At 44.2% G+C, this 25386-nt stretch overlaps 1 protein-coding gene across 2 annotated transcripts in view; it reads left to right on the forward strand.

Moving 5' to 3' along the window:
• The window catches only part of GPLD1 (glycosylphosphatidylinositol specific phospholipase D1), an 833365-nt gene that overhangs the window by 764976 nt on the left and 43003 nt on the right, over positions 1 to 25386 (forward strand). For both annotated transcript variants that reach the window (XM_069218887.1, XM_069218885.1), the window contains exon 22: positions 25150 to 25307. In XM_069218887.1, the coding sequence (XP_069074988.1) occupies positions 25150 to 25307 (158 nt within the window). The remainder of the gene's footprint in view (positions 1 to 25149; positions 25308 to 25386) is intronic.

Consider the following 25386-nt stretch of genomic DNA (forward strand, 5'->3'; position numbering starts at 1 on the left):
TTTGCATCTCTACTTACTGTCACCTATGGCTTCTCCCAACAATAGTACTTTATTTCGGCTAAAAAGCCATAAAAGTGAACAATTTGACACCATATCATAGTTCGACAACATATCAGTTTGTAGAAAGGAAGAATAAAAGAAATACCACATTATACATTTAAAAACCCTAAATGAATTTTAAAATCAAATAATTTTAAGAAAATACAATACAAACATTATTATTCTTAAAATCTTAAAATCCTGTCATATTGAATATAAAAGGTTAATGGCTCAATGTCTTATTCCAATCAGATCAAAAAGCAAGTTATTATAATAAATAACTATGACCAATATGTTAAAACCATACAATTATAACAATTCTCTAGTTCTTATGGCCCATGCACTTTGCAAATATCTTGCAACTGAAAAAACTATTTTATCATTTGTATCAGTTATCATTAGGCGCAATGCTATATTCCATTCCCTTATCCCCAATAATCTGCATAATGGGGCAATCCACTTCTTCCTCGGGGCCACATATCTAGGGCAAAAGAACATAAAATGCGCGAGTGACTCTGTGTTTTTTTTACAAAAATGGCAAAATATTGAATTCCGGTCCTCCGCTCTCCATCTCGCAGTGAATGACTTGAGCGGGAGGATTCCTAGCCTGAACTTAATATAGAGCGCTTTAGTATAGGGAGGATTAACATTGTCCATATAGGCCTCAAATTTGGGAGTACATTTATGATCTAGAAACTGCAGGGTCCGACTACCTTTATTAATATACCATGTTTGGACCAGAATATTCTCCCAATAGCACCTATTTATGCGCTCTTTTACTTCCTTGGTCAGATTCTGAGGAGCACTCCACACCTCTTCCATGTTAAGAAATTTGCACATATCTCTAATGTGTCTAAGCCAAGGGATCTTTGATACACATCCATCTACTAAAAACTCTTCTAATGCTGTCTGTAGAGTTGATAAATGCTCAGAAGTCCAAAGCCGAACCCAATACTTGAGTGGTCTTAATGCAATAACATTATGTATCTCATTTATAGCTAAGTCAAGTCTAAGGGGGATGAGAGGGGTGCTCATTGGTAGTCGTAAAAAGTTTCTTAAAAAGCGATTTTCTACTACAGTCAAACACCTAGAATTTGTGTGTCCCCAAAGCTCAGCGCCATAGATTGAAGCTGCAACTGCCGCTGCTTTATAAACAGTAATAGCAGGCGATATCTCCCCTTCTGAAATATTGGCAATTTTCCTCCCTATTCACTGTTGACCTCTGCCTAAGGGCCTTCAAACTCTTTCCAATTTGCGCCAACCATCCTTGATCATCACTTAATCTAATCCCCAAATAATCAAATTGACTAACTCTCTCTACTAATTTACCTGCTATACTAATTTTCCCCCTAAAAGATTTGTGCGGATTAAAAGCCATGAACTTTGATTTGGTTGGGTTTATTTCAAGTCCTCTTTTAATGCAGAATTGGTAAAAAGCATTCAATTCATTTTGCAAGCCCATAGGTGTTCTTGAGATTAATAAAGTGTCGTCGGCGAACATTAAAATGGGAACAGAAGATCCAGCTAGCTTTGGGGCATCATGGTTACAGTTTAGTAGTTGGTCCGCTGCGCCATTAATGTAGAGGTTAAACAATGTTGGGGCCAAGATGCACCCTTGTCTCACCCCCCCTATTAACAGGTATAGCTTGTGTTAAGTCACCACTTTGGGACCAGCATACTTTAGCATACGTCCCCTCATGTAAGTACCTTATCAAGCCTAGTAGTTCGCCATCAAGTTGATAGCTCTCCAACACATTCCACAATAGGTCCCTTGGGACCATATCAAAAGCAGCTTTCAGGTCGATAAAGGCTACATACATGTGACTTTTCTTTAGTGACAAGTATTTCCAACAAAGGAGATTGAATCTAAATACCTGGTCTATTGTACTCATTCCTTTTCTAAAGCCTACCTGAAAGTCGGAAAGAATATGGGATTCGTCTATCCATACTTGTAATCTATTCAGCACCTGCTTGCTAAATATTTTTTGACTAACATCAAGCAGGCTGATCGGCCTATAGTTAGTAGGTTCTTCCCTTGGCCCTTTCTTATAGATGGGGACTATTATTGCTCCTTGCCACGAGGGGGGAAGTCCCCCCCCCTCAATATCTCGTTGCTAAGCGCATTAAGATACAGGGACCAAGTTGTAGGTCTGGACAGAAATAGATCTCCAGGAAAGCCGTCCAACCCAGGGGCCTTCCCTTTGCGTACAGATTGGAGAGCCAGAGTAGTTTCTTTCAAAGTGAAAAGGTCCAGGGCAAATTTAGGTGATGGAAGACCCCCCAAAGTTGATGAATTTAATGAATTAGGGTAAGAATCGTTGGGTTTTAATAGAGAGATAGTTGCACTGCTGGTATGAGGTTTCCTATATACATTTTTAAAATGTGTCACCCAAATTTCTGGCTGGATTCCAGGGTGATTCTCCATACCTTGTGAGTTACCTTTACCTGCCACTAATTTCCAGAATAATTTGGAGTCTTTCCCATGAAGTGCCTCTACCAAGCTATTCCAGTATTTGGTTTCCCACTCTTTTTTTGCATTTTTTAGTACAACTTTGTACGCAGTCCTACATTCTCTTATCTCTCTGGACTTCCCTGCCTTCAGTGCTCCCAATAGATGTGATTTGGCCTGACGGCAGGAGTTGGAAAACCAGCTTATCGTTCTTGTCCCATTCTGTGTCCTCCTCCTTACTACCTGAAACTGCGATTTTAACCGGTTTGTCAAGACACCGTGCAAGTTGATCAAGTCCACCAATATAATGTTTGCATGCTTCAGTGGGGATAATGTTTTTGCAACTATTTGATAGATTAATATTTGGAACTTAACATCACCCTCCACCCATTCCCATATCACATTTTTAAAATCATTTGTCTTTTCTAGAACATAACCTTTGGCCCATGGTGTCATAGTTTTACAGGTGAATAGAGTAGAAAAAAAGGTGCTGCTCAGAGCATAATGATCACTGTCACTACGAGGGAGAATGACCATATCTATGAGCGATTTCCAAAGAATATCATCTACCAATACATAATCAAGGTGACTAGAGTATGATCCTCTCCTATATGTGGGTGACGCCGGAGTATCTGACCTGGTGTTCCCATTTACTATTCTTAGCCCCTTTAATGCTATTAGGTCTTCTAATACGTCTACCGCTCCCCCTTCTTTCTTATTTATAACCCTGACCGGCCCAGATTTGTCCCATGTTTCTGCACACTGAATTCCTTTTTGTTGGATATCATCAATACAATTTAAAGACATATTAAAATCTCCTGCGATGATTAGGCCCTGCTCACCCGAAAGCGAATTAAGAAAGTCAGTTAGAATATTGATCAGTACTGTCTTGGTCCAATGAGTGCCAGGCCTGACATATATGTTTACGATTACCATACTAAAGGACCCTCTAGCAGTACTAAGTTCAACCTCCACAGCTAGCAAATCCCTTGAAGGGGTTACTAGCTCCCTAACTTTAGGAAACAAGTCATGTTTTAACCAAATTGTCAACCCCCCTGCTGCCCTTCCAGACAGTGAAGGAAGCGCGGTCTTCTGGAAGGTCCAATAACCTTCTCTATTGATCACAGATGAAGCCCATGTTTCCTGAAGTAAAATAATATGGTGTTGATCTATAAAACTGCACCAGTCAGGGCTAATTGTTTTCTGGAGCAGCCCTGCCACATTCCAGGATAAGAGCCTAAACGGTGGATCAAGTTCGTCTCCTTTATCTATTTTGTTTCTCTCCATTTTTACTTAGGCGAAGCGTGGGGCCATGCGCAGTCCCCTCTGCTGGAGCACTACAATGTACTTTTGGCTCCACTCTCCATGTGTACAATGTCTGGTTGCTTGCTGTAGTGAAGTCTGTGCTGGATCTATCCTCTCTCCCACCCTTTTTCATAAGGGCTTCACGTCAATCTATATCCGAAGTTGGACTGCACTTTGAATTCCTTTGGAGCCTTCTGGAAGTGTCTGTATACAGAGTTGTTGGAGTATTATGTCTCTCTAGCGGAAAATGATTTTCCAATGATTGAGGGATTTTTTGGGTAAGTGACACTTGTGACGAAACGCCAGGTCTCATTCTTAAGTCTAATGACAGAAGGCCCTTAACTAAGGTCTGACTCCTCAGTTTAAACCCTATGAGATCAGTTGGCAATACTGCTCTTGAATATCTTTGCGCAGTGACTATATCGTCCCTTATGATGGATCTACATTTCTTTGTCCCCCTTATCCAGTGGATTACTTTGTTTATAAGGGAATCCCCTGGCTCATTATACCCGTTGCTTAGCTTAGGAACATTTGTCATGTATATATCATGTCCACTATGACCAATTTGTGGGGGGGGAACAATACTCCCAGGGTCTGTTGATCTTTTATCCAAAAGTTGAAGTCTATGCTTCTCACGGTTTGCATCTCTATTCCTGGTTTTCTCCCAGTTATTGGAAGTGTCCACACCAGAAGGAGTACTTGGGCCCGCATGTGAATTCTGAATTACCATTTCGGTCCTTTTCCCCCTTAGCAATTCTGTCATGGATGGTTCGGCTAGGTGGGTTTTCTTCACCGGGGGATTAAAGGCAGATTTAGGTATTGATTTCCTTATGTCCCCCAACTATAGCCGAGATGCCATCCAACTTCTCATATATCATATGGCTAAAGGATGTAAGATATTCTTTGAGACTCAATATTTCTGCTCTTATTTGTACTAGTTGCTGTTCCGCTGAATTTCCCCTCTGAGTGGGTGCAGATGTTGACGTCTACTCGGTCTCCCTTAGGATACTCCTCTCATGGTCACAAGGCACCAATGACGCGAGAGGTGAAAAGGGATTAGTACAATTTAGTAGAGGGGATACAGCACCCAATTGGGGGGGCGAACACAAAATAGAACTCTCTGTTGAATGATTGAGATTTCCTGACCTATTGAGTTCTAGATTAGGCACCTGTAAATTAGGTGCCTGTGGTACTCTACCCACAGGGGTAAAGAAAGATTTTATATCCTTCGTAGTATTGTTACCACCTTTTTTATGAGATTTTGAAGGTTTGGTAGCTAACAAACTTTCCACTTCCTCTATGAGGACGTCAATTTGGGACAGTGTACAGTTTTCAGCAGAGTGCTGAGGTACTTTCTTTGCCCCTCCCTGCTCAGTGGGATTGCCACTAGCTTTCCTCTTCCCCATCCTAGTTGGAGTTAAAAGTTTTCCCAAGTTCAATGTCCCAAAAATGTGCGGGGAAGAAAGGAAAGGTGCGATTGCTACGGCGATATATGAAAATTTAACCTAGCCTGATAACAATAATTAAAAGCTGGTAATTTGGGTCCTCAACCTAAAGCCGAGTCCATTTACTACAGAACAAGGATTAAAGTGCCAAACAGTACCTTCGGGCATCCAAACTCCCATGTGATGCCTATCCAAGATCCTTTAGGGGGATGTCAGGAGGGAGGCCCAGCCCTGCCTCTTCCTGTCAATGACGGGCAAGGACGGGCCCGCCCTTGGCCCGGGCGCGTCCCGCGAGCGGGAGCGCTAAAGTGAAATTTAAAGGGCTCCGTGCCCTAGTGCAGCCCTTCCTCCTCCTGGGCCAAAGTGTCAGCTGGTCTCCTTTCAGCGCGTCCCACGAGCGAGCGGGAGCGCTAAAGTGAAATTTAAAGGGCTCCGTGCCCTAGTGCAGCCCCTCCTCCTCCTGGGCCAAAGTGTCAGCTGGTCTCCTTTCAGCGCGTCCCACGAGCGAGCGGGAGCGCTAAAGTGACATTTAAAGGGCTCCGTGCCCTAGTGCAGCCCCTCCTCCTCCTGGGCCAAAGTGTCAGCTGGTCTCCTTTCAGCGCGTACCACGAGCGAGCGGGAGCGCTAAAGTGAAATTTAAAGGGCTCCGTGCCCTAGTGCAGCCCCTCCTCCTCCTGGGCCAAAGTGTCAGCTGGTCTCCTTTCAGCGCGTCCCACGACCTATGGCTTCTCATTTTGCAGATGTTGGTGATATTACAACAGTGTACTGATGTGATGACTACAGACATCTACAGGTCATTAATTGTATGCTATCACAGTATTCAGATCATTTGCACATGATTTGGACACGCAGCGGACTGAATTTGTGAAAATTGGGTGATTTATCTTTTTAAACTGTTTTTATTTATTTGCACATCTCTAGGGTTTTTAGACTTTTAAAGCTTTTTATAAATCTGCTGGGGGCTCTTATTGACGTATATCCTGCTGGATTCGGCGCTCCTATAAGGGGGCTTTTAAAGGGAAGGCAGAGGAGGGCTGGATTTTAATAGCGATGGAGCGCTTTCAAAACGGTGTTTTTTTTAATAGAGGTGTGCCGAGTGCTCACCTGGTCCCACGGGGTGTTGCTGCCTGCCGTGAGGTTTGGGTCTGTAAGAGCCCACCTCCTTAGCGGCTGTAGCAGCAGACATTCTGTGTAGGCACTGGATTCGGAGGTCAGCAGTCTAGTTGTCTGCTGACGTGTATTGTTACCGGGGTCTCTGAGGGCCATTCTGCATAAATGCTGCGAGGAAAGCGGACGCGCCGCTGGCACGCCGAAGGCGCGCCTAAGGCAAGCCCGTCTGCGCCCGTCCGCGCCTGGAAGAGGCCAGGGGCCGGTTACTATGGAACAAAACAGCTGATTAAATATTCTAATTGTGACTTGCGCTACTTAAATAAAACCCCCAGGGACTCTAATTGAAGGCGTATTGACCCGGCTGAGGTCTTAAGTCAGAGTTGCGAACACTGTCTCTAGAAAGCCGCTACTCATTCAGAAGAGGTAGTTAGCTTGGACGCACGGAGGAATGTTAAGTCTCCTAAGCACAGCATGGTATGGGGGCTGATTAATGCCCGTTCCCTGGTGAAACATGCTCTGGAAATCAGTGAATTAATTAAGACTGACAATTTGGACTGTCTGTTTGTCACTGAGACATGGGCCTGCGAAGACTCTAATCCAGATTTCCTTATTACCTCCCCTCCAGGTTTTTCCTACGTAAGACATGATAGAGTAGGAAAAAGAGGGGGAGGGCTCGCTATTATCTTTAAAGAGGAACTGTGCTGCACATTAGAGGAACAGAAGGCCATAACCAGACCTGTGAAAGCTCTTATTTTAAAATTAAAACCCAGAACAGCCAGGACTTCGAAGGCTTGTTGTTGTATAGACCTCCAGGCCCCAAAAATAGCTTTCTGGCAGCATGGCCATCTATGGTGGAACCATTGCTGCTAGTCAAGAATGCCCTGGTTCTTGGTGATATTAATCTCCACTTAGAAGACCTTGAGGATTCTAGCATGGAAGATTTTATGAATTTCATGCAGAGCCTGGATTGGCTATCTGGAGATAATATATCTTCTCATCGAGCAGGCCATAGGCTCGATGCCATTTTTTCCAGGCCTGACTTGATCTCTAGGAGGGAATCTCGGGAAGTAGACTGGTCGGACCATTTTTTACTATCTTTTACGCTAGCGCGGTCTCTCCCTCCAGCTAGACCCCTAGTCAACATGTCCTTAAAAAGACCATGGTTCAAGATTAATAAAAACAATTTTCCTCAGGCCTTGAAAACAGGTTGGGACATGGCTGAGCCATTAGGTGGTTCTAAACTGGAGAGTTTTGAATACGGCCTGGAAAGGGCCATTGATGAGCTTGCTCCCAGGACTATATCTAATTTAAATGGCCATCGGACTTATTCTGCCCCCTGGCTCTCCGAGGAACTGAAAATCTTACAAAGAAATTATCGTAAGCAAGAGAGAAAATGGCTTTTGAATAAATCCCCTCTTGAAAAGGGATTTCTGAGGTAATCCCTGAGGAATTATAAAACTGCCACAAAGATAGCTAAAATGACTTATTTTTCCAAAAAGATTAGAGGGGCCTTGAATGCCCGAGGGAACTTTTTAAGACAGTGCGTACGTTAACCACTCCTTCTGTAGGAGCTACCCCCCTGGAGAACTCACAGCAAATCTGTCAGTCAGTGGCAAACTTCTTCCATCACAAAATTACTAATTTGCTAAATAATTTTAGTCCCTCACTCCCCGTTGGGACAGAGGATGTGAATATAGGTTCCGTAGGTACGGCTAAACCTCGGAACACGTTGGATATTTTTCAGCCGCTCTCCGTTAATTCTATTAGAGATTCTCTTCTGACTCTTAAATCAGGGGCACCCACAGATCTTTGTCCTCCCCGGGTTCTTAAGCTAGCCCCCAGATGATGGCTGAGGCATTGGAACCGTTGTATGCCGAGATTCTCCAGGAAGGAATCTTTCCGGCTATCTGGAAGCAGGCAACCGTCATTCCTCTCATTAAAAAATCAGGGAAAGATGTGGCAGATTTGTCCAATCTTCACCCTATTTCGTTACTACCAGGGATTTCTAAAATATTTGAAAAACATCTTAACCGGGAGCTGTCTGCTTTTCTACAGGAGAATGGTGGATTAGACACATCACAGCATGGTTTTCGGGGAGATCATAGCACGGAAACGGCACTGATTTCCACCTCAGATATGATCCGGAGAAGAGGAGATGGGGGGAGGGCTCGATTTTGGTTTTATTAGATCTTTCAGCAGCTTTTGACACCATTTCTCACTCTACTCTAGGTAATAGGCTTGCCCAAGTTGGAGTAAGAGGGAAGGCCTTGCAGATCCTTAGTTCTTTTTTGTCAGACCGAACCACTACGGTAGCATGCGGGGATTATAAGACCCCTCCTTTCCAACTACCCTGTGGTGTTCCGCAGGGCTCTTCCCTTAGTCCGACACTTTTTAATCTTTATATGTCTCCATTAGCTAACCTGGTGCGCTCATTCGGGGCTCAGATCGTCTCGTAAGCAGATGATACTCAGCTGATTGTGCCCATCTCACATAATGTGAAGGACACAAAGGAAAACTTTCACTGCTGTATGACAGCGATTAATAAATGGATGACCTGCAATTGGTTGAAACTTAATGGGGATAAAACAGTGATCATGTACTTGGGGGGCAAAGTGTCCCCTTGGGATAATAACTGGTGGCCTCTCGTGTGTGGGGGCTGCCCCTCACCAGTATCAGCTGCCAAAAATTTGGGTATTATGTTTGACGACTTATTGTCTTTTAAATCACAGATCAATCAGTTGGTTAAGGTTTGCTTTTGGGCACTAAAAACCCTCAAGAAAATTCTCCATCTTCTGGAGGAAGACTTTAGACACGCGGTGGTACTGGCGTTGGTCACCTCTAGATTAGACTACTGTAATTCTCTACTGCTTAATGCGAATAAGTCCTCGCTGGATAAATTACAGTCTATCCAGAATGCGGCGGCCCGCCTAACTTTAAATATGCCCAATTTTGCCTCTGCTTCTAGGTGCGTGGCATCCCTCCATTGGCTCCCAATCCGGAAGAGAATTATGTTTAAGACACTTTGCCTTACGCATAAAGCACTTCAGCCATCTGGATGTGACTATTTAAAATCTACTTTTTCGTTTTATCAACCTCCTAGACTTCTGAGATCAGCTTCCAGATTTTTGATCAAAGTCCCACGCTGCAAAAAAGCGAGATGGGGAGAGCGCGCTTTTTCTGTGCAAGCATCCAGACTTTGGAATGGCTTGCCGCTTCCGTTGCGACAAATACGGAATCATTTGGCCTTTAGGAAGTGCTTGAAAACCTGGCTCTTCGCAAACTAATTAGTAGTATCCTTCTTTATTAACTTTTTTTTTGCATTTAGGTCTGCATAGCGCTTCGATGCTCCCGCCGGAATGCGCTCTATAAATAACTCAATTCAATTCAATATGACTGTTTCCATAAATGCACATTTTCATTACATTAAACACTATCAGTCAAGTTTTGTTCAAGGATGTTTATTGTAGTGCAAATAATTGATGGGAAAGTGCAATGGAAGGAAAGTCCAGGGTATGGTTCCATTCTGTTTTTAGCACAGGTCCAGTGTCCAATAGGTAGGGAGCAAAGGCAGTTCAAAGTGGACGAGGTGACAGGGTGGGACACAAGGGGAACATTCAGGAAGGTCTTATTTCCTGGCGGTGGTCTTGGTCTTGGCAAGTGTCTCTGGCTTCTTTCTGGGTTGCAGGGAATGTTTGCAGGGTGGTTCACCTTCTGTAGGGGCAAGGGTGCTGGTGGCCTGAGGGTCATGTGGCAGGGCCTCCTGCGCATAAGCTGCAGCGAAAGTGGAGGGCTGGTCAGTAGGCTGGCTAGTGGTAGGGGCCCGCTGGTGCGCTGTCCATTTCCTCATGGTGTTGGCCATGTCTGCCATGGTGGTGTTGAGGGCCTGAAAATCCTCCCTGATCTCTTGATGGTGTTCCTCCTGCAGCTGCTTTTTTTCCTGCATGTTGGTAAGGATCTGACACATCTTGTCCTGGGATTGTTGGTAAGCCCCCAGGACATTAGTGAGTGCCTCCTGGAGAGACGGTTCCTTGGGTCTGTCCTCCCCTTGACACACAGAGGTCCTCCCAGTGTCCTTGTACCCCTGTGCCTCTGTCCCCTGAATGGTGTGCCCACTGCCACTGACCCCAAGACCCTGATTGTCTTATGGGTGAGGTATGGACTGGGGTCCCTGTACAGGTGGGCACACTGCTGATTGACGTGTCCTGGGGACAGAGGTGTGGGGATGTTGGGTGGGTGTTGTGGTGGTGGATACTGATGGGGGAGGCTCTGTTGTGGACTGTGAGTGGGCTGGGGTGTCCAACTGACCAGTGGTCCCTGGTGGGCCAGGTAGTTCATCCAGATCCTGAAGTCCAGAGTTACTGTCATCACTGGGGGCATTTTCTGTTGGGGGACTGGTTAGATGTGGCACCTCCTCTCCTCTGAGATTGGCTGGTCCACCTGTGGAGATGTAAGTGATGTATTATACTTCATGTCTGTGACAAATTGTACATCCTTGGCTCCCCTCTATCGTTGCTGTTGCCCTGCTAACTTTGTTTGTGTATGGTGATGTATTGTGGGCTTGCTAGGTCTCCATGATGTGTATGCTTTTGTGATGGGTATCCTTGCAGGGCTGGGAGGTCTGTCCATGCATTGGTATAGCATGAAGTGCGGGGGTGTGGTGGCATGCAGGTATGGGGGTGATAAGTAATAAATATTGACTCACCAGTGTCCAGTCCTCTCGCAACTCCAGTGAGTTGCTCAGGATGCAGCATTGCCAAGACTTGCTCCTCCCATGATTGTGTGTTGTGGGGAAGGAGGTGGGGGGTCCACTGTCAGTCCTCTGTATGGCGAGCTGGTGCCTTGCTGCCACGGAACGTACCTTCCCCTGTAAGTAGTTCCACCTCTTCCTGATGTTGTCCCTTGTTCTTGGATGCTGTCCCACAGCATTCACCCTGTCCACAATTCTCTGCCATAGCTACATCTTCCTGGCAATGGATATTTGCTGAACTTGTGCTCCAAACAGCTGTGGTTCCACCCTGACTATTTCCTCCACCATGACCCACAACTCCTCATAAGTGAAACAAGGGTGCCTTAGTGGGGACATGGGTGTTGTGTGGTGTGTGTTGGTGGGAGGGTGTTGAGTATTGTGGTGGGATGTGGGATGTGGGGTGCATGATGGATGTGTGGGTGTTTGTGGTGTGTGTCTGTGTAGTTGTCTCAGTGGTCTTGGTTTCAGTCTGGTGGCAATAATTGGTGTTCGTAAAGGGTTGTGGGTAATGTGGGGGGTTGTTTTCTGGTACAGTGGGTGGGTGTGGTGTGTGTATCAGTCTCAGGTGTGTGATTTCGGTTTTGGCCAATGTAGTGTTGTTTTGTATTTGGGTGTCCATTCTAAGTGTGCTGGTGTGTACCGCTAATGGTTTACAGCCACTGAATGTCCGCCGTAGTGATTCGTGGGTCATAATATGGTGGCGTTGTTTTTGTTGGTGTAACAGTACGGGTGTTGGTACCAACACTTTACCACTTACCACTGACCTTTCGGCTGGTGGATTTATGTATATGGTAGTATTCTGTCAGATTGATGTGTGTGTGTCATAATATGGCGAACGGATATCTGCCACCGAAGCAGTATGTTGGCAGCTGTCACCGCGGCGGGAAGCAGCATTTATCGACAATGTCATAATGAGGGCCTGGGTGTTTTCTTTTATGTGTGTAAGTGCTGTGTGACTAGAGTGGTATTGCATGAGCTTTGCATGTCTCCTAGATAAGCCCTGGCTGCTCATCCACAGCTACCTCTAGAGAGCCTGTCTTCTAGACACCGCCTATACTACACTAATAGGGGATACCTGGACTTGGTATAAGGTGTAAGTACTTCAGGTACCCACATCACACCAGGCCAGCTTCCTACAAGGTGTTGCAACCAGTGACGTCACACAGAATAATGGGGTCCCCCTGCAGAATTTCACAGATATTTATCGGCCTTGGGCTTTATTTAGCACACCTTGATGGGCTGGAGGATGAGGGCCCCATTTTGCCGCAGTGGCTTTCATTAGGCCCCTGATGACATCCAGTTTTTCAGGCCTCTAATTCTGAGATGCCCTATGCAGTCAATTACGTTTGGTCTTTCCTGAGGAAATTACCTGTTGAAGGGTTAGAAGATTCAGAGGGGGCTTCACTATGAATCAGTCAGGCTCTCCGTTCATTAACTTGTATCTAGTTTTTTCTTCGATATTCGGTGAAAAAGGGTGAGTGCGACCTTAAGTGGATATCTTTAGAATTAGGAATTCTTGTAGCCTTCAAATTATTCTAATTATTTTGCGCACCAGGGTTCTGACATGGAAGAGGAACGTTTGACTGCTCTCTCATTAACTCAGAAAGCAGATTCGCTTCTTCGTCATAAATGTCAACATTTTATAAGAGGAATGTGTGAGATTAAAAAAATGTTGAATGTATATCTCCTACAGATTTATATTGAAAAAGAGGCAATTTCAGGCGGGAGACAGCCAAAATAAAGTCACTTTGGCTTAGAAAATCGTGAATCTGCCGCCTGAATTGAGTCTATTGATATGTATGTTTCACCTACCTGGAAGTACTGGCTAAGCACCAGCCATCATTCCCGTCAGTTTTGATGATGCAGCCCTTCGTCTGGAGACTGCGCTTCCTAAATCCTTCAACGGCATTCTCTCTGGTTCATACTTTTTGTTGGAGTCTCCAGGGAAAAGGATTCTAAGTCTCTGATAACGAGGGGAATTTCATTGATTTGCATCAGATTTTCCACGTTGTATTTCTGCTCGCAAAGCTTCCTGACAGTGATGAGGGCTATAATGCATAGATTTCAGTGTGAATATGATTAGCACTTTACTTCTAAGGGAGCCTACCTCCCACCACGTGTCCTCTTTGCTAGTCTGTCTCCAAGTGTCTTTTCGTTCCTTCAGCTTCTGTCTTTGCCCACATGCAAGAAATGCTGTCTAGGAGGTCAGAGTGAAGGGCCCTTGTTTCCTACTATATCATTGGCTTCTTCTCTTTCTGTTTTTCAGCAATGACATGACATCGAGCAGCAGACATTAGGTCACAACCCACTCCAACATATTAGACCACGGATGAGAAGCCCATAGCTGCCAAGTTTTCAATTTGCATATTTGTGTGATTTCAATGGTTACAGTTTACTTATGAGTGATGTTGTACAGCCAGAGGTGTGACTGTTCGAGTGACACATATTAATTGTAATGCAATTTTAAAATGATGACCTTTATATTTGCTGTGCCTTCTCAGGTGAAGGTTGGGACATTGTAGCAATATAAACATACAAGTAACTGTCCCTCACTACGCAAGCCAGGATTGAGTTCTGTTTCACTTTGGTTACACACAGATATGCTAACTCTTGCTGTCAGTGGCACACATAGGGCCAGATTTACAAGGCCCTAGAGCATCCGGATCATCAATTTTAGTGACTGCCCTATGGTGCTGTGCAGTGCACCACATTTACAAGGCCACTTTTTTGTGACTTAACGCCGACTTGTAAATGTGGGCCTCTCCAATACAATTTTCTGCACCAGATGGGGGTGCAAAAGGTGTTGCTGTGGGCATTCCACTGCAACACCCATTGCTTTTGACATTGCACCAGAGTTACTAGAAGGCGTAAATCTGTGGCAGCGCCAAAGAATAACACCCCCCACCCAGGGATGGTGCTAGCATGGCACAATGAGGAGGAATACTTTTATTTCTTCTTGTTTTTTGCTTTATCCATGTGTGCTCCATTCTGCAGCACACATAGAAAGAGCAAAAGGCCATGAATGGTTGTTTATGGGCAGGAAGGTGTCCCTTCCTGCACATAAACAATCATTCAAAAATGACACTTTGGTACTTCTATGTCTGCTGCATTCTGCAGTACACATAAAAGTGCCAAATTGCCATTGTCGATTGTTTTATTTTTGTAAATATGGCGCATCCCTGCGTTTCAATACTGGTGCTGCATGGCACAGCTATTTTTGGTGCAGCATCAGGCTGTGTCAGTTTCTTGTAGCTCTGGCCCACATTCCCTTCACTGACAGTTCTGTCAGCAGCAAATCAGTACCTGGTCTTGCAAAAGTAGCTAGCATGAGCCAAGCAGCTGCACCTCAGTGTACCAGTGCTCTCCACAGCCAAGTGGAAGATCTGGTACTCGGGGTGGGGGGATTCAGAAGTGCTGTCACTCTGTTGCAGTGAGCCGTGGTCTAGATAGCACTCTGATCTTAGACTGAACATATTGCGAAACCACAAAGCCTAAATGGTGCCTCTAGACATAATGGCAGTGGGGCCCAAATGCCAATTGTTTACAACATTCAAGTGAAAGAATAGCGTTCCACGAAGTTTGAGTTTTGTTTTCGAGTTCTAGCCAGTTATTGTTGTCCTTTAAAAAGGCAACGTAGAAAAAAGCTATTTTAAAAATAACCATAGGTGTCAGACAGAAAAGGTTGTTTCACTCCCAAACCAGGTTCAACTGCGAGCAAATATTCTAATATGGTCATAAATGCAAACGAATTTAACAAGAAAGCATTTTCTGTGAATTGTACTTTTTGGAGATATTGCTGAGACCACTGATCCAATGATCTGCAACCGGTGCCAGGGAAAGTTTAAACGCCGATTCCGCATGATGCCGATGTAGGTGTTTGCTTTTTCTTTATGTATGTTGTTTAAATCCCCTCCTGTTACAATGAGCCAAGCAATGCAGAATCCCATCCACACAACTGACTCCCAGAGAGGCGGTCCCTGCTATTTTAGAAATCCGACATTGAATTAATATGCATACATTTCAGTAAGACGTGCGGAGATCGCAGAATCTAATAAACACAGAAGGAATTTGGTGATTCTCTCTCATGCCACTAGATGGCAGTGGATAATTGTAAACGATGAAAACGATCATTAAAATTGTGCTCGGCAACAGTGAGCCTTCTGAACGACCCCTTTATGCAGAACATGCCGGTTGCGCCGCAGCGGGTGAGGCCAACTTTTGTTAATAACTTCTTCGTGCAGCAGTAGGGCGACCACCTGGCATGGATGCAAATTCAGACCAGGATTGTAAAGAATTCAGGACAAAGGGTCAACATTCAGGTCAAAAAGTCAGGAGAAGTGTCAAAATTCAGGACAAAAGTTCAAGAACAAACCTCAGTTTTAAAGACACATCCAAGGAGAGGCCATACCTCACTATATTATTAGTACATTTAATTACTATTGTAGCCATGGAACTAATTATTCAATATGGTATTTTTTTGATTGTCTTCTGGTATGCTACATTCAATTGGCACATTATGTCCTTGTTCAGTAGTCAATTGATGACCTTGAGCACGGTGCAAGGGCCATCACCCCTACACAAATATACCCAATCTTTCTTGGAGAGAAAGCAACATGTTGACTATGTTTCTAAACATTTTAAAACCCATGGCAAACTGTTTGTGAATCATTAAGATAAGTAACCTTATGCTAGTTTAAACAAGTTGATCAGAAAAAATCTGCTCACCTAAACCTCCAAAAACCTCCAAAATGTAGGGACAGATTTATTAAAAGTGGCGCTGCACGCAGTTCAGCGCCACTTTTCTTCCATTCCTTAGCACCTCCCTTCCGCCACCATGTGTGTGCCATATTTAAAATATGGCGAAACATGGCGCAGGGTAGGGGTCAGTAGCGTCAAAATATTTGACGATATTGATGTACTGTTCAGGGTTAGCACCAAAATCTTGGCGCTAACCCTGAACAGTACATAGGGGCCCATTGTAACCAATGGTGTCCACCCTTTTAACGCCTGTTCTGAGCAGGCGTTCCGAATGTTGCAAAAAGTGTTGCAAATAAATCTTTTAGACTTCTTTGCGCCATTTTTTCAGCGCCCCCTAACAGTGTAATGGCCCCTATCATACATTATGCTGACGAAGGCATAATGTGGTGCAAGGGGTTACAAAGTGGTGCAATGCATACATCGCACCACTTTGTAAATCTGGCGTGGCGATTTTGACCTCATTCGGCCACATTAGCGTAAAAAGTGGTGCTAATGTGGTGAAAGTAGGCGCTAGGCCCTCTTAAATCTGGGCCTTAGTGAGGTAGAGCTGATGGTGGGGATATAGAGGTACCAACGACTTGTCTGTAGTCTCACAGCACTAGGCCGGGACTCTACATTTATCTCAGAGCTGAAAGCCCAGACTACTAATCAAAGAGAAAAAAAGAGGAGGATGGGAAATCTAAATCAGATGGGGGATCAATGGCAACTTATTCAAAGGGTTGTTGCTACGAACTAGATAAATAAGGAAGAGAAGAGCAAGGTGGGAAAGTTCCTAAAATCAGACAGGATGGATGGCCCAAGAATACAGGAAGGTACTGTGTACCTGGGGAGTTGTCTCAGCAGAGAGGAGAGAAATAGAGGAGAGACTGTCAAGTCATTGAACCAGCACCACACAACCCCACTGGTGAACTCTTCTGGTGCATCGGTAAGCTGTTTGTGCTTGTGAAGGGTGAGCGGGGTCAAACCCCTTATAAGCTTGTGCTGGGTCGTTGCTCACTCTGTCTATGTCATAAAATGGTTTTGCAATTGAGCGAAGGCCAACCCAGTGACCTGGCTTATGCCTAGGTGTCAAAGTACACATAGAATCTTCAAAATATTTGGGATGTAAATTGCACAAACAAAATTTAAGAACATGAGAAAGATTTTAAAGTGCAATTAGTTTTTCTTTGCCAAATTGCAATGTATTCCCATTCATTTACAATTAGGCCTTAGGTTGAACTGGGGCCTAGTTACTTTTTGATACCTATGGATTAATATTTACCATTTCTTCCTCATTGATCTGCACAATGGACATTTGGGCAGAGTGACATGGTCCCTCTGAGCCCAATTTGCTTTTTGTCTTCTCTTCTGCTTTCTATAATGGGCCACATGGCACCAGTGAAGATGGTGTGCTCCCCCAATTATTGTATTATTTTGCAAACCTTCCCCTGCTCATCCTTCATTCCTTCTTCAGACATGACCCACACCTGATTTGGTCACTGGGGAGCCGTTGGAAAGCTCTTTCCACTTTAAATCTACATGTGACTGCTGGTGGATTAGCCCTTCCGGACTTTCTTTCTCTGACTTCAAAGGGAGAGGATTTATGTGACAATCTTGCTCGGTACGGGGGTAGGAAAGAGATTTGTTCTATCACGTGATAACATTTAAATGAACTGTGCATGTGTTTAACAATATATATGAATTAAGAACACAAATGAAGCACATTTCTGTTAATACTAAACTGTGTTGGTAATAAATACTTTACTATGAATAAAACAAATCAATATAATAGGTGATGCAATTTCCACACATTGTCCTTGCACTGTATAGCTTTATTCGTAAAACTGTATATCTGCGAAAATGTAATGGTCATTTCAATCAAAAAGGTGTCTGTAATGGTAGTCTGTTACCACACCATGCATACTCCACTCTACACCACTCCACTTGACTCTACACCACTCCACACCAGTGCACTCTGCTCTGCACCCCTCCACTTTACACCACTCCATGACACTGCACTCTGAACCACTCCACTCTACGCCACTGGTCTCTATGCCACTTCACGCTACACCTCTCTACTCTACTCTGTACCACTATGCTATATGCCATTGCACTCTGCACTACTCTACATCACTGTGCTCTGTGCATCTCCATCCTACACCACTCCAGTCCACACCGATCTGCTCTGCACAACTCCACTCTATGCCACTTTGCAACACTGCACTCTACGCCACTACACTTTATGCCAATACACTCTACACTAAAGCACTTTACTCTGTAACACTCAAGTGTATGTCCCTGCACTCTACGCCAATCCACTGTACATCACTCTAAACTACTCTGAACCACGGCACTCTACACCACTTTACTCTATGCCATTACGCTCCATGCCACTCTACACAACTGCACTCTACCCTGCACCACTCCACGCAACTTCACTCTACTCTGAAACAATCTACTCTGCATCACAGCACTCTATGCCACAGCACTCTATGCCACTCTACTCCATCCTGCCCCACTCCACGCCACTGCACTAAAAGACCTCTGTACTCTATGACAATGCACTCTACACAACTGATCTGTACACCGCTGCACTCTACACTGCACCAGTGTGATCTATGCCACTGTTCTCTATGCCACTCTACTCTACGTCACTGCATTCTATGACACTCTACTCTGCACTACTGCATTCAATGCCAATACACTTTATGGCACTACACTGTATGCCACTCTACTCTGCATCACTCTAGTCTATGCCACTGCACTCTACAGCACTATACTCTGCACTGCATCACTCTATGCTACTCTACTCTGCACCACTGCACTCTATGTCACTCAACTCTACTCTGCAATGTCCAACACTGCACTCTACACCACTCTACTCTATGCCACTCTACTCTGCACCATTCAACTCTGCGTCACTGCACTCTACTATGCACCACTCTAATCTATGCTTCTGTATTCTATGACACTGCATTATACACTGCTGGACTCTGTGCCACTGCACTTAATGCCACTGCATTCTGCACCACTAGATTCTGCAACACTCTATACCAATGTACTCTACACCCGTACACTCTACTGTATGCCACTTCACAGTATACCACTTTACATGACTCCACACTATGCCACTCCTAAACACGACACTCGCTGCTACTCCACAACACTCTACTCCACTCTTTGCCATCTCACTCTATGCCACTCCATGCCACTCTCCTCTCCACCACTGATTTTTAGCTAAACGCTATTCTGGTATTGTGCGTCATGGTGCACCTGTATTGTAAATACGGCGCACCTGTGGTGCCATTAGGGGGGCACAAGAAAAGTGGCGCATCAATGCTGATCTTAGAAGAGTTTTTTGTATAGCACAGCCTTGCCCAAGGTATCAGAGCACTTACCATGAGCATTAGATTACATTAAATAAGTTCAGATTATTTTTAGGTACAGGGAGATTCACTGATTTTCCCAGAATCACAGGATGGTGAGCCGATGCTGGAACTCGAGCTTGGTTCCCCAGTTGCTAAGTACTCTTCTCCTCACCGCATGGCTGCAAAGAGACCCCATGCCATGTGCAAAGCAGATAGCTGTGTATCCCTTTCCCATAAATATCTGATGCCCCCAAAGCTCAGAAACCAGGGAAGATTTCAGAGTCGAAGGAGGAGCTGCTGATGCTTGAACTGTAAAACTGAGCTCTGGGACTGAGGCCTGTGCCCTCGCATCTAGTTACATTTTGCTTTTATTTTTTAAATTATTTTAGCAAAGCTTCCTTTTACCTTTGGTATTGGTGAGGTGCTGCTAGCTAGCCAGAAAAGTTAGGTAAACAGCTGTCACACGGTGTAGGATCAGGCTCAGCACCCCATAGTCAATGGTGCTGCCGCCCAAAATCCAGCAGTCTTGTTAGTACAACAGGAGTCTACAACAGTAGGAAAAATGTGTGTAAGGAGCCCTCTGCTGTATGAGCAGCATATTGACAATCTACCTCTTTGGCATATCAATCACCATTTCATGCGGTTGTATAACATACATGTTTCTTTCTCCCATCTTTTCTGTCTGAGAGACAAACTGGTCTTATGCACTTGAAAGACCAATTGGTATATCTCAGAGAGTATTCACTTCTCCCTCTCTTTAGACAGGAGTCATTTTTGAAAGCGGTCAACTGATTTAAGGTATTGGGCTTAACTGGTACAGGCAGCATCCAGTGTCTAATCTAGTAATAGTGCTTTCCCTCCCTCTCTGAAATGTTATACTCCCTCCTGATTTGGTCAAGTTTTGATCCCACTGTCATCAAATAAGGCACCTATGAGTTTCCCAGTATGTTTCTTCCCTTCCACATCACACAGTCCTCGCCTCGACTGGTCAGGGAGCATGCCACATTATTCTGTACGTCTGTTAGAGTTGCAGGAAAGGTGGTCAGGCCATATCATGGTGCTTTTGAGTCCCACTGTGCCACTGTGGCCTTTGACATTGGCGAGGAGCACCTGCCCCATGAGTGATGTTTTCTAGATGACCATAGCACTTTCCAGATATGGGTGCCTGCAGTCATTTGGTCGATGATACACCAGTGCCTCCTGACTCGTTCCTGTGCCACTCAGATATGTAGGGGAGCTGTCCAGCTTTCGCAATATTCGATGACATCTGGGACAGCCAGACCACCCTCAACTGAGTACCTATGCATTTGCTGTTCATCCATCCTCGATCTCTTTGAAGATTTAAGTTACATTCTGAAGCTGTACCAAATGTTCTCACTCCCTCAAATAACACAATTAGCGACCTCACTGGGGCAGTCAGCATGGCTCGGACATCACCAGCGTACATGTGAAGTGTGTGTTTGTTGGAGACAATCCTGACCCCTGAGATTCCTTCATTTCTCCTCACTTTCCCCCACAGTGGCTCCATGTAAAGCTTAAGGAGTAGCTGATAGAGTGGGCATCCCATGCCTAGTCCCTCTTTGGATTGGTAGGTTGGTGGTACACAAACAATTTACCATCACTGTCTCTTTTGTGTGGTTACAGCTGCAATTAATCAATGTTCCGAATTTTGGACCAAAGCCCTATTTTACCAGATCTTCATTAAGGTAGGGTCACTGTCCCTGCTTAAATGCCTTCTTCGCATCCTTTGTGAGAAGTAATTCCCCTGTTTCGGTATGACCGAAATAGAGGCTTTGAGCACTAACTTTGTGAGAGAGCTTGTCACAGCACAATTGTTGTGGACTTTAGACAGAATTGGGCCATGCTCTTGGCAGAACAGTATGTAGAATAATGGCGTAAAGCTGCCTGATACTGCAGCTCTGACAGTTCTCAAGCATGATATATTAGCAATTACTGCTACAGGATTTATTGGCTAGTCTAGGTGCTCCCTTCATGCTTGAGAGAAAATAGGAACTGTGGTTTGCCCAATGATTCATAGCATTTTGCTCTATTTTTTTTTAAAAAAGCAAAAAACAAGGAGGAATAAAAGCATTCCTCCTCGTTTTGCCACGCTAACATCACCCCTGAGGTGGCGTTAGTTTTTGGTGCTGCCACAGATTTACAATTTATCGTAAATCTGGGGCATCGTCAAAAGCAATGGGTGTTGCGGTGGAATGCCCACTTCTGCATCCATTGCACTCCCCTCTGATGCAGAAAACTGTGTCGGAGGGGCCAATGTTTACAAGGAGGTGTAACGTCACAAAAAGAGGCGTTACACCTCCTTGTAAATATGGAGCAGTGATTAGCGCCACCGGAGTGTCATGAAAAATAAATATTGGCAAGGGTAAGCTGAATGCCCAATCTGAGTAGCTGCATGCAGGCTTTTATGTTGAAGGATTCAGCTCAAGTGAGGATCCCCTACTTTGAATGTTGTGGCAGCGTGATCCATTCTTTAGGTCTTCCATGTTGTTCTACAGGCCACATCCATGTTATAGTCCTTGATTGTCACTACCTCCTGTCTAGGAGCCTTCATCTCCTCATTGCCTGTGTCCCAGATGTGTTGAGACTCTATCCCAAATATATGGTATCACAAGCTGAGAGTCCTACACCTCCTTTATCAGATCTACATTTAGGAAGTAGAAACCTTCTCTCAGAGTCTAGAACATTACCTCTCTGCAAGACAGGGTAATGGGGGAGTCTGCCTTATTAGTGTTATTTATGCTTGCGAACACTTCCTCAGCTGTCTCCAGCCCATGTATGGTGGTGGAGTCACGCTTTGCTGCTGTAGTCCTCATGAGCATTTCCCAGGACGAGTGTTCTTTCCAGCTCCTCCCCACCCAGGCATAAACATAACTGCCCCTGGAGTCCCAACGGTGATCAATTGGGCCCAGCGGCCAATGACCAGGCTTATCTCCCCACAACACCATCAGCTTAGTAGCAACACAACAGGCAGAGAAAGCCAGCATCTGGAAACCCTATGTTCTCCCAGACCTGCCACCACCAGTCCCGTTCTGGTAGAGATGTTGGGTCACTTCATCGGAGTCCCCCAGCTGGGGTGATGAGGAGCTGGATGAAGTTCAATAAAGAAGGTGCGATGAAGATTTTTGAAACTAAAAAAGTGAATAACAGCACAGTTAAAACCCTGACCAGAGCCAAGATAATAAATCTACCCCAGTAGTGCAGCGATCTCAATGACAACAAAATATTGCTTTACCAACTCAAAGCTTTTGGTACCAAAACTGAAGGCTTCACCATGAGCTTGACTATAATGTATCTGATTTTGAGGAGCCCTTGACAGCCTCAGCTTTCTGCCTTATCCCATTGGAAAACTTTGAGTTCCTTAAAATCTTACAAGTCCCAATGTAAAAACTTTAACTGTGGCAACCTGTTTGTCTTATCCAATCTCTACTCCATCGCCATCTGCCTCAAATCACTTGTAGATCCTAGTCAACGGTGAATTGTTTTCAGTTGTCGCTTTGAGTTTTTTTGGCAGGGTTTGCCTCAGAACTTAGAAAAATGTAGATGCTTAGGGGCATATTTATACTCCGTTTGCGCCGGAATTGCGTCGTTTTTTTTGACGCAATTCCGACGCAAAACTAACTCCATATTTATACTTTGGCGTTAGACGCGTCTAGCGCCAAAGTCCATGGAGTTTGCGTCATTTTTTAGCGTGGACACCTACTATGCGTTAATGATATGCAAGGTAGGCGTTCCCGTCTAAAAAATTGACTCTGAGGCATGTGCGCCGTATTTACACTCCCGGGCAAAATTCACGCCAGGGAGTGGGCGGGTCAAAAAAAATGACGTACGGCCGCTTTTGCACCGTTTTTTAGCACCTGGAAAAGGCAGGCGTTAAGGGACCTGTGGGCTCTGAAGGAGCCCAGAGGTGCCCTCCCATGCCCCCAGGGACACCCCCTGTCACCCTTGCCCACCCCAGGAGGACACCCAAGGCTGGAGGGACCCATCCCAGGGACATTAAGGTAAGTTCAGGTAAGTCATTTTTTTTTTTTTTGTGGCATAGGGGGGCCTGATTTGTGCCCCCCTACATGCCACTATGCCCAATGACCATGCACAGGGGACAGAAGTCCCCTGGGCATGGCCATTGGGCAAGGGGGCATGACTCCTGTCTTTGCTAAAACAGGAGTCATTTCTATGGGAGTTGGGAGTCGAAAAAAATGGCGCAAATCGGGTTGAGGCGAAAAATTTGCCTTAGCCTGACTTGCCCCATTTTTTGGCGCCCAAGCTCCATATCCCCCTACGCCGGCGCTGCCTGGTGTACGTCGTTTTTTTCCACGCACACCAGGCAGCGCCTGCGGCTAACGCCGGCTAACGTCATTGATTAAATACGGCTCCCGCATGGTGCTTCAGAATGGCGTTAGCCGGCGCGAATTTTTTTGACGCAAAACTGCGTTAGCGCAGTTTTGCGTCAAAAAGTATAAATATGGTCCTTAGTGTCCGTCATCTGATTTTAATCATATGCATGACTTATTACTCATGAAATATTTCTTGCTTTTTCTAAATTGGTTTGGGAACTTTATTTTGCTGTGTTATTGAGTTTAAAATTATTTGGTACTACTTGTACTTAACAAATAGTGCTGTGGGAAATGTCCTGCTGCTTGTGCCACAGCTGCCAGTGCTGACCACATACTCTCTTAGAAATGTATTGTAACTCAACCCGATTGTGTTCATTTAATTGGTAGAGGTACCTCATATTTATTTAATAGTTCTAATACATAATCATATACATAATAATAAACACATGCTAAAATCCAAACATACCACTAACTAAGACAGTTTTTGTACTCAATTTTAAAGATCTTAATTATTGATACATAACATTTTTTTGTAAGGTTAAATAGCAATAACTGGTGATATGTTTGAGTTATAGCCTGTTTTTAATTACTATACAGATAACTATGGATTAGTAATATGAAATAAATATCAGATAATGGGGGTTATTCTAACTTTGGAGGAGTGTTAATCCGTCCCAAAAGTGACGGTAAAGTGACGGATATACCACCAGCCGTATTACGAGTTCCATAGGATATAATGGACTCGTAATACGGCTGGTGGTAAATCCGTCACTTTTCCGTCACTTTTGGGACGGATTAACACCTCCTCCAAAGTTAGAATAGCCCCCAATATTTGCATAATTTATTTTTGAGTATATTTGTTATGGTGTAACGTAACAACATTATTTAACAGGAAGTACAACATTTATCTGTAGCTTTATCTGTCATAAATGGCGAAACCTAGGATGTGTTGTGTTTGAGAAAAACCCTGTCCTCTTTGTCAGTGAAAGATTACTCCTTGTTGGTTGTTGATATGTGAGCGCACGTATTACATCACTATTGATATCTGAAACCTATGGCAGACCAAGCTATACTTACGTTAGTTACATATAACAGTTGAATTTCAGTGGTATTTTGGTTTTAGAAATTAGTATTTTTGTTATTAAAAGACTTGCATATAACTCCACTTAAACCTTTGTGTTTTTCTGTGAATTTCTAAGGTTTATTTTAATGTAAGGTAATGTATGTTAAATATTTACAACCTTACTTACGTACAACTCAATTTTGAACATTGGTGTTTGAATTATATATGTGCACTTTAGACAAAGATCTGCATTTACCCAACCAATATTGAGTTAGGGCCTAAGAGCAGCAGAACTCCTCCCAAAAAAAGCACATGCCAAACCTAATGATTACTTTTTCACCAAGTATGTGTCAACTGTATGTGAAATGAAATAGTCCCCCATCTGTTTCTTCATAGTTTCTCTATTAATAAATGTGCTCATAATTTATGTGTGATGTTAATACATTTTATTACATTTTATTTTTGTTACTTTTACTTTTATTTTAATTGTGTTGCCTTTCCACAATGCTTATTCTGTTCTTGAAAAACATGAAGATGAAGTGATTGTGGCATCCCCCATGAGAAGTTCGGACTTCACATTACTGTTTGGGGCAGAGGCTGGCCGTGTTTATATTTACAATGGAAACAAAACCTCCTCTGGTCATGTGACGGACCATTGCAAATCTTGGATTTCTCCCTGCCCAGAAGAAATGGTAAGCTACTTGATGTCTACTTATATTCTTCAGTCTTAAAGTGTACTTATGAAAATATTTTTGAGCCTGGCCTAACCAG

The sequence above is a fragment of the Pleurodeles waltl genome, chromosome 2_2, assembly GCF_031143425.1.
Source record: "Pleurodeles waltl isolate 20211129_DDA chromosome 2_2, aPleWal1.hap1.20221129, whole genome shotgun sequence".
Lineage (NCBI taxonomy): Eukaryota > Metazoa > Chordata > Amphibia > Caudata > Salamandridae > Pleurodeles > Pleurodeles waltl.